The 10418-nt window shown below is 39.7% G+C and overlaps 1 protein-coding gene across 8 annotated transcripts in view; it reads left to right on the top strand.

Moving 5' to 3' along the window:
* Positions 1–10418, top strand: part of DISP1 (dispatched RND transporter family member 1) — a 92768-nt gene that overhangs the window by 49597 nt on the left and 32753 nt on the right. For 6 of the 8 annotated variants that reach the window (XM_009637116.2, XM_035892185.1, XM_035892179.1 and 3 more), the window contains one exon: positions 7301–7837. In XM_009637116.2, the coding sequence (XP_009635411.1) occupies positions 7332–7837 (506 nt within the window). In that variant the 5' untranslated portion in view covers positions 7301–7331. Of the gene's footprint in view, positions 1–2975; positions 3020–6039; positions 6112–7300; positions 7838–10418 lie in introns of those variants that run through there. The other 2 variants (XM_035892204.1, XM_035892215.1) reach the window with 2 other exon arrangements.

The raw sequence follows: 10418 nt of genomic DNA, 5'->3' as shown, positions 1-10418 counted from the left end.
GAGGTGGCGCTGCTTTCCCCCGTACCGCTGATCTCCGGCTTGGGGCTGGTAAGTTGTCGAGCAGCGTGTTACGTTGCATTGCTTCGAACCTGCGTTCCCGTAGCGTAGCTTAGGTTGCAGCCGAAACAACTCGGGCTTTCAGGAGGAGGTGGGTTTAACTGCGGCTGTTGGGTACCTTCAGTTTATTCACACTGAAATGCGGCTTCGTAAGGCAAGTAGGCTCCTGGGCTTGTAAAAGACTACAGCGAGGTAGAAATGCTGGATGGGACCTTGGAACAGGACCCTGCTAGCGCTGAAGAGCTGGTGAGAAGGAAAACCACCCCCCGCCTGGAGGTTCACCTACTTCAACCCATAGGCTCTTCTAGGGGGGCTGTTTGGGGTGCATCGCTTGGCCTTCAGAGCGTGGCTCAGCAAACGGGGGGCTTCGAAGCGACGTATGCTTGCAAAACGAGGGGCGCGGGGGGGGGAATCGGTCCTCGTGTGTTTAGCTTTCGAAGAAAATGCTTGTTGGGCTGCTAGTGTGAAACTTTTGCTGTGTTTCCCATAGCTAAATGCAAAGAATGCTCTGTGCTTATCAAATAGGTGTGACCGCTGGTGTATACCTGCTCGATGTGCCCGGGCATTCTCACTGAGTGTTTTGCTTGTTTAATATACAGTAGGTATAAAATTATGTTAGTGATTCTATTAAAAGATGAAGAAAATTTGCTATTATTAGCAACAGATTCTTTAAAGATATTTAAGCATAGCTTTCAAATTTGGACAGAAAACAAAAAATCTTCTAAACAGGTGGTGGAGAGGTGTCTTAGCCTCTTAGGCAACACTAATATAGTCAGGATGATGGGAGGCATAGCTGGAGCTGTGTCCTAAAGAGTGTTGCCTTTCATAGCTCTAATAATTTAAATGTTAATCCCACGGCACGATGGAGTAAAAACCTGTGGAACTTTCAATGTGAGTTGAGATGTATTTTGGTCTCCCCCCCCCGCAGGAACAGAGCTATTTTAGATCAGAATTTTGCAATTGCAAAAAAGTAAATGTCTTTCATATGGTAATAGAAAGTAAGTTGTGTAAGTAAGATTTAGTGTGATGACGGTGTTGCAGTTGTAAGCAGTGGGGTTTTTTGGGTTTTTTTAACAGCTTTCCATGCTCTTCAACTGTGCTGAGGTATACCTGCTATCCACAACTATGCACTCTTTTTTTTCTTGAAGTAGTATGTTTTGTTCCAATCGTTTCTGCTTGTAGCTGTACCTCTTCCCAAAACTCAGAGTATTTGAAGCTTTTTTTGGATTTTCTTAATGCATCTTTTTCCTACTTCCCATATGTATATATGCTTAAGTTATTTTTAAATAAAATTTGGGGATTATACGAAACTTCTAGAAGAGAATTTTGAGGGCTGCTTGTTGTTGTTTCTCTGTGTAGTTTAGTTATGTTTATAATGAATTCTGACTTTAAAAAAAGACTTTGTACTTAAAGCACTGGAGTTGATTTCTTTAGTCAAAGCCCAGCAAATGTTTTCTGTAAATGGTCTGCTGTTGTTTCACTGTGCCAGGAGAAGTAACTTTAGCTTACAAGCAAAGCAAAATCTATTTCTGAGGTTCTGGAGAATACTCTTTTTCCCACCATTCACCATCTCTCCCGGCTCCCTCACCCCACCGCTGTCACTGGTGGGTCAGTTCATGTGCCAGCTTTGGCAACACTGGTTTGTGAATGCCCAACCATAGTGTGAGCTGTGGTCCTGGCATGGTGACACCTGGAAGCTCCCTGCTAGGGGAATTGTGATTTCTAAGCCAGCCTCCAACGCAGGAGAGGAACTCACGGTGTCTCAGGTTCAGGATGGGACAGCTTCTCAGCCTCTCGGGCTGCGGAGAGGGATGGAAGGGCTGAGTGGCTTTTGAAACTCTTCCTACAAAATGGAGGGAGGGAAATCTCCCTTCTGAAAATCTCTTCTGCTTCGTAATAGTCTCCTAACTACTACTGCATGGTAAAAGTACTTCGATTGCTGGAAATCTGCTCGTTAATGGGGAGACGTTAGTTGAGAAAACGGGTGTTTGTGGGCTGTGCAGAAAATAAATGACCCTAATGACATTTCTCAAAAATAGGAACTACATTCTATCAATCCTCAAAGTGAAGCAGTTGCATTAATAAGTGTATCACTTAAACTGGTGTGCTGATAAAATGACATTGGACGGTCGTCTTGAAGATGGAAGCATATACTTTTAAGATATATTTTAAATACTTGAAAAAGAAGTGGAAAAGACAGGGAAGGCTTGTTCTAGTAAGCATCTATATCTTGTACAGTGAAAGCTTTTCAGGGAAGACCTAGTGGTTAACAGCTGAAATGGAAAAGCAAGAATCGGGGTATTGAGAAAATCCAGGCAGCACATATGAACGCATAGGAGTAAGAGCTAGAGAATTTGAAAAATGTCTAGCTGAGAGCCAAAATGGAGATCAACAGCCATAAAACATTAAAAAGCTGCTTGACTTGCTAAAGACCACTGCAGTGATAGATAACTAGATGTCTCCCATAAAACCCAGTATCAAACACCAGGCACCACCTGTTACTCCTGTGAGCACTGAGAAAAAGCAAAGATGCAAAGAATTTTGGTGATGTGAAGGAGGAGAAAAACCCTCTAAGAGTGTCTGTGCACTGGCTGGCACAGCAAACCAAGTCTGGAGAGGGTTTAACTGAGTTTACAGATCGAGACCGTGTAAGCCATTTGCCACATTAAAAAACTTTAGCATCTTAAGGGACTGTAAGTCCATTATAATACTTCATCTGGAAGGAGACTTAATAGGTAGCACTGGGATTGTTAAATGCTGCTTATTTCAAGAATGCACTGCTCTTAGAATCCAACTGTTTTAGATGAACTTTTGACATGAAAAGGCATTTTTGTTACTTCAGACATCGTGTTCATCTTGGCACCATGATGCTTTGTAGCTGAGAGGTCTGCAAGGTCCTGAAAACCTGGACTGGTTCAGCTGGCTGAGTGGCACGATGCTGACTACAGCTGAAAGGCTTTAGGTAACTTTTAAATAAATGTGAGTGTTGTCCTATCTTAAATGAAAAATGTAAACTCTTCTAACCAACTTATTTTAGTGCAAGCTACAGATTTGGGGGATTTTTTTTATATGGTTAAAACAACCCTCAACACTTAGCTATGTTCTGTCGTCTTCTAAAGATCTATAAATTATCTGTACTAATATACTAGGTTATACTAAATTTCCACTACATCATTCCCTCTTGAACTTGCACTTCTGTCATTCTCAATTGCAGCCATTATGAGTCCAGATGGGATTTGTTGAACCAATGTTTTTTTAAGTCTATTTTTTTTTAAAAAGAAACTTTAAAGCAAAGAAAAATTCTTTCAGTTACAGCCAAAGGAACAGGTGAACTTAATCCAAGTCTAAAAAGAACACGCTAGTTAGGGAACACCAAATCCTACATAGTTTCAGTGTGGTACAGCATTACTTTATTTCCTGAAGGGCTTGCAATGCAGATGGCAGATGTCAGCTGGGTAAGCTGTGTTCATTGTTAGCTCCACAAATAATAGAGGGATTACTCCATAAAACTGTCACTAAGTAACATTGCCTCTGCAGACTGTGGTACTTTCCAGATATGACACTCTTCCAAGCTGTTGTTTTGAACTGCATGGCTAAAATGCTTTCTCAGCGGTTACTGTTATCAAGTGTGTGGTAATTAAAGATAATTCTAGTTTTCTTTCCTTAGCAGTCCAGCTGGCATAATTTCTAAATAGATGTTAATGTTTAAAATACTGTGTGTCCAGCTAGAGAAGTGGATAGCTGTGTGTGATGTATTAAACATGTAGGTTAATACTTTTTCTAATTGTATTTAATCTTCTGTAGGGCTGTCTGTTATTTACAACCTTATTATTCAGAATACCTGTTCATTGCTTCAAAACCACCAGACCTAAGTTGGAGTAAGTCTGAAAAATCCCACTCTGTTGGAGAATACTAAATCCGAAAGCATTCTGAGGAACGCAGCAAAAATAAACTTTTGGCATTGAAAGAATTCAGAAATCTCAAAGACTGCATTTTGAAAAATTCTTGGGTTTAGGGTGTTTTTTTTCCCCATGATGAACAGGTTCTTTGTTTTCCCGGGTCCGTATGTTATTACAATCTTTCTGTGCTTTCACTTGTCGCATTTAACTTGCCTGTTTGCGCATCCTCTAAAGGAGAGATTATCAATCAACTGTTTACTTGGGCCATTACATCTCACAGTTAAGTTCCTAGTCACTGGAGTTGTGGTAGGGAAGACGAAATACAGAGAGATAAGAATATATTCTAAGTATATTTTGGTGCAAGAGCTGCAGGTGAAGTTTTGCTGTCAGTGGAATTGCAGTCGCTTGTATAGAATGTGACACATACAAAGTATCATAGTACATAATTTTTCATACCCTCAAACGTGAGTGAAACCAGACTTCGATAACATTAGACTTGTCAAGTGACATCAACCATCCTGCATTTGTTTAAAAAAAAAGAAAAGCTAACAAACCAAATGAAAAATACAGCCCAACTCATATTCTAGAGAGTTGGTTTGAGTCCCAGTTCTTCCTAACCATGATTGAATAAAATACTTAATCAGATGTCTACCTTAAGCATGCAAAGTAGTCTTGCTTACTTTAATATGGCATTGAAAGAGCTTCAAGGTAAGCAGGTGCTTCCATTGCCTTGCTCAAAGACTCCCATGAAAATGGACAGAACTCAATAGTTTCTCAAGGCTTAGGAAGGAAGAAAGAATCAGCTTGATCTGTTAAAATTTGTATAGCTTGAGATGGTTCGTGAATAGCCTGTTCAAAAGGAGAACAAAGGCAGAATTATATGTTGTGGTACTCACGATGATGATCTTTGGATTTTCTTTGCATTTACTGGTTTCTAAAGAGTCTTCCTGAAGATCGTGTTTAAACTGAAAGGCATGCAGGTAAATATTACATCTGTTGAAAAGAAGGCATTTTATCTTTGATCATATTAAACAGAGGCTTCTGGGCTGTCTGGAACAAAAGTTATAATTCCTGTGTTGATGTTCACGAGAGGCACAGGCATACTGAAGCCTGCGTGTCTGTGCTGGGATTGCCCAGCTTCCACGGATGCGAGTTAGCTTGCAGCTCTGTCTGGCACACATGTGCCTTGCGTGTAAATGCGTGGTTTCCTTTATAAAGTGATTTGAAACAGCTACTAAAAATTACATCGCGTTAATCTCAATTGCTACACACTGCAGATGTCTTGGGTTTAAAGCAAACAGGATGGTGCATCTGTCTTCTTGAAGGGCTAGGTATTTGCTGTATCTCCATACTTTATTTTCAGTTATAATAGTAGTCTGTGGAACAGTAACTTTGATCTGTGTACAGCAGTTTCAAGCGACGATATGGATGTGTCTAACTTAGAAACAGAAATGTAACAACTTCACTGTGCAGCCTGTCTCTTCTGTGAGTGAACATGAAAATAAGCAGCCAGAAATTCCTACAGTGCTGCCAGATGACTCGAGAGGAGCTCTCTGCCTTGATGTCCAGCTCTCGCTCTGTCCACTTCAGGAGGCTTTGAAGCTGCCTACAGTGCATGGGAAAACCAGACTGTTCAAACACAGCAGTATTTCACATAACTAATATGTCTCTTCAGACTGAAACAGAGTTTAGCCAGCCACTTGAATTTACTCTCTGTGCTCAGCGGAAAGTCCTCCATGGGCTTAAGTTGCCTGGGCCAGGGGAGGGGGTACCCGGCAGGAATGTGTGGAATTGGAGGCTGGAAAAAAATATGCTCATCGAGCAGCATATTCTCCTGTTCTGAGCGGTTGTCTAAATGAAAGTGATTTCCCAGGGCATCTGGCTCTGCACATGATCTAGAACAAATAGCAGAAACCACTCTGCAAAGCACTTTCTGCTCAGAATTAGCATTCAGGCAATTAAATAGCTCAGCTGGCTGGGCAGGCTTAGCTCTCTGAGTGCTCAGCAAAGGTATTGGGGAAGAAAATGAATTAGACACTTCCTCGCTTATCTGTCTTAATCTGTGTGTTGTGTCTTTCTGCAGAATTCAGTGTCTGTAATGCAAGCCTTGTAATTTGGACTTTGAATGTTGTTGATTAAATTCAGTTTTAAAGAGGTAACATTAAGTTAGCCAAAGCAGTGGTAGTCAACTGTTTCTGGCTTTTAACAGTGTGTTGAGTTATTCTAAATAGTACATAATTAGTGTTCTTTCTTTTTCTCCTTTCTCCTCCTCCCTCCCCCTGCCACGTAACTTGGGTAACAAATTCTTATCTAGGTGTGATGTTTGACCTTTCATGTTATTTATCAAAATAATAATGTCCAAATTCTTTTCGAATCTTATTAAAACACAGTTATCGTTAGCACTGGGGGAAATTAGCTGCTGTGAGCACTTTGGACGAGTTTTGATTTTGAGCCAAGCTCTTCAGTCACCTTCCCAGCATTAATAGTTTTTACTTATTTACACTTTCTAATAAAGACAGGACTCTAGAAGAAAACCTTAAATATTTTTTATTTACAGCACAATGCATTTCTTAATAGCGTTTGGAATCCACGCCACTTGGGAGGGTGATCTTCTCAATCAACATGGATTAAATCCTGGGAGTGGTTTGGGTTGTTTTGTTTTGTTTTTTTTTATGCTTGGGAAAAACATGTTGTTATATCATATCTTTTTAGTATTCATAACAGTTCATTCTGAGCTTCTGCTAAAGACCTGGTCTACCATCCAGAAATTTTGACAGATGTTTGCTGAAGTGTCTTGATTTATTTAAATATGGCATTTTTAAAAGATTTTATAATTTTGATACCCCTGGTTTTCAATAGAAATTTGAGATGGGAAAGGGGGTTACCGAAACCAGCACATTATTAAACAATCTCTGCTGTGCATTCCTGTCTCCTGCTGGCTTTCAAAGCACACAGGCAGATTGCAGTGCAAGGTGTGGATGGTTACACAGTTTATACCAAAATCTGTTTTCATAAGTAGTGGCTGTTACTGAGACTCATGCAAAATGATCTTGTTCCGCTGCATCTCAACCATTGCTTTTTGGCTGTGATCAAGAGTCTCACAAATGTCCATTCATTTGACTTATATTTTGGTTTAATCGCTTAGCATTTATGTAACTTCACTTTAACTTTTTGGTGAACAAGTGAAAAGTTCTTCAAAACATTCCTGACAGCATTTGTGTGACTTCATTTCCCTGTGTTGTGAAAGATGAAGATGAGAGAGGAGCTTTACTTGTTTAAAGTTATTTCTGAGCATCTGAAAACACCACAGCTCTGTAAACTTTACTTTATTTCTGTTTCTTCAGGAACATCACGTATCCATCAATAACTTGGAGCATGGCTATGAGCAGTGTCAGTGACTCTGTGGTTCTGAGCAATGGCAGCATTTTATCAAATGCTACTGGCCCAGGTATCATTGCAGCTAATGATGGAGATGTCGCAGTCCAGCAACTCCCATCCAAGGAAACACCGAGAACAAAAGCGAGTCCAAATGGCTGCCTGCAACTTAATGGTACAATCAAACCATCCTTTCTGCCTTTAGACAACCAAAGAACTCAGCAGATGTTGTCGCAATGCTGCCACCCTTGTCCATACCATCATTCTTTAAGTAGCCATAATAACAAGCAAGACTGTCATTCAGTGGTTGGCAGCTCAGCGCCATCTCCTATGACTTCGTGCTGCATGCAGCCACATACTGAGTATTCAGCATCTATTTGCCAAAAACACCCCCCCATATATCAGCCTGCCTGCTGTCTTCAGCCTTCCCCATCCTTCTGCCTTCACCATCAGTGGCCTGACCATTTTCAGCATCAGCCTGTGCAGCAACATATAGCCAGGATAAGGTAAGCAGATTGCATTATTTCTTAGTTTTCAGTATGGGTAATATTTTCCATTACTGTTTCATTTTCCTATAAAAGCAGATCAAAAAGGAAGACACACCAAATTTCTTCCCTAATATTTTTACAAGTTAATCTTTGACATGTTACCAACTTTTTTTTCGGAAGAAACTGAATCAGTAAACTAGTTTTGCTGTGCTACATTAATATTCCTGAAGTGAATTAGTTCTTTCTGGGGAAAAAAAAAAGGCTGGTTTTCTTCTTCTTGGGAATTGTTTGGAAGCTCATTAACTCTTTTACAAGACACAGTGTACACCTATATTTTGTAAAACAAACCAATACAGAGAGCGCTAAGAAAACAGTGAAAGAACTGGTATGTCTGCATAGTCTAATCAAAACCCATATTTCCTCAAAAAGATGCATTGAAAAAATACTTTCAGCCCAGTGTACTGGGTGGCTTTTTTTGTCAGGTCAGCTGGTTCAGTGAGTTGCCCCCATGCCTTTCAGTGTATGTATCTGCTAAACTTCAAAGTTGTGCTTGGATTGAGGAATTTTGGATTGTTCCAGGTTTTAATCCTTTCTATTCTCCGCTTCATGCGAACTTTTGCCTCTTTGTATCTGTTAGCTTTGGAGTTCCAGTGACAGTAGTCCCAGCTACAAGGAGCAACAGTCACGAGGAAAGTCTACAGCCTGCTGGTCCTGGGCAAAATCAGTCAGTCCAAGACGCAATTTTGAAAATTAAATTCCCCATTGCAGTAAGATGCTTCTAAGCCTTTATGCAAGGTGGTTTTTTTTTTTCTTGCAAGGTTATTTTTTTCTGACCCAAACTGGATCAGTTTTCACTGGGGGTAATAAAAGCTACCCTTCTCTCTGTCATCCAACATCTGCATCCTTGCTCGAAAACTTGGAGCTACAAGTATTTCTCAGACAGTTATAATGATTTTGTCTTGATGAAATGTATGAACTAATTTTAAACTTCTGAGACTATCAGACTGGGACAAATATGTAATGTGGAAAAAGTTGAAGTGAATAAAGCTTTTTTCCTTAAGGTGAAAGCAGATGAAAATAAGGATAATAATACAAAGTGCAAATCAGCTTTTCCCTGCCAGTTATTCCTCTTACAAATGGAAAAAATCTTAGTTGTTGGAACTGCATACAATCAGACATGTTTTTTCCACCCCACACTTGTTTAAATGTTAAATAAAGATGAAAATTTTTATGTAATTTTGTATGCAGGAGGCAGAGCCATAACAGAATCACAGTTGTACTTTTCAAACCGTCAAAATGGGTGCACTAATTTCACTGTTTTTCTCCCTGTGCAGCAGGACTTTTAAACTTGATCTGTATTCCATAGTCTTAAAGAAGAGAACAAATGTGATCCATGATCTGTGTTTCTGTTCCTAGTCTAGAAAATGGTGAAAAGTTCTTCCAGATATGGTAAAATAATGTTTTCCATAGCAATTCAGAAATACAAAGACTGCTCTAACTGGGGTCTTGAACCAAGATGCTTTTTTTCATCTTGTACTTTGTCACCGTGGTGTACATTTGTACATAAATGTACATAAATTATTTATAATGATTTATGGAAAATGTTCATCTTGCTGTTAGCAGTCAAAATAAGGATACAACCTGACCTTTAAAGCACCTGTACTCATTAACTCAACTATATGTGTTAGCATACTGTACATATCCCTACCAATTGGTTACTGTTTCATTTCTGGACTTCTTTCTACCGGAATCTTCTCAGCGAGAAGATACTCGTAATGTGCCTTATACGTCAGCAAATCAACTGAGTCCATCTTCTAAAAGCCACCTAGCTTCTGGTTGCTGTGACCTGTTCTTTTAGCTCTGAACATGGGGTAAATAGGACTCAGGTCTGTGCCATGTTGGGGAAGCTGGGCTTCTTGTATGCGTTTTAACTCCTTAAACTGGCTGTGGCTGCATTAATGAACTGTGTGTATATCTGACTTTATCACTTGTGCTATTAGCATGGAACCAAAGACATCTTTTCTCTCTGAATAGTCTACAAGGTGTACCTAATTCTTAGTTTCCCGTTGCATCATAAATCTAGTTTATCACACCAAGAGGCCGTTGTCAATGAAGACATGTTGGTAGATGGTAAAAACAGGGAGCAACTGGATGCAACCTTGCAGCTGGACAGATATGTACTCAGGAAGAAGCAAACTGTCTCACTGGTAGTTACTTTACAGTGCTAAAGAGAATTGGTGATAAATGCATATTCATTTTTTACATGCTCACATAACTTTCTGTACCCAGAAGAGTGACACTTAGGTGTGTGATATTTTTACACGATCTCTGTTCCACACTCTAATTTGATGATATTTTGAGCCTATAATCTGCACAACATCATCTTCTCCAGATATTTTTCCTACAAGGCTAATTGGAAATCATCCAGCTTTATAACATGTGCATGTTTTAACACGGTTATTTAAAATGTAGGTTCTCCTATGATACATTAATTAAATATAGTGTGTAGTCAAACTAGCTTTCTTTTTGGTTCTTTGTGTTTTTAAGAAACTCATTCAAATATTACAATTTTAAGTTTGGGGGGGGGGGGAGATTGGGT

The sequence above is a fragment of the Egretta garzetta genome, unplaced genomic scaffold, assembly GCF_000687185.1.
Source record: "Egretta garzetta isolate BGI_Z169 unplaced genomic scaffold, ASM68718v1 scaffold130, whole genome shotgun sequence".
NCBI lineage: Eukaryota > Metazoa > Chordata > Aves > Pelecaniformes > Ardeidae > Egretta > Egretta garzetta.
Note: the sequence above shows the minus strand (reverse complement) of the source record. Positions and strands in the feature narration are given on the sequence as shown.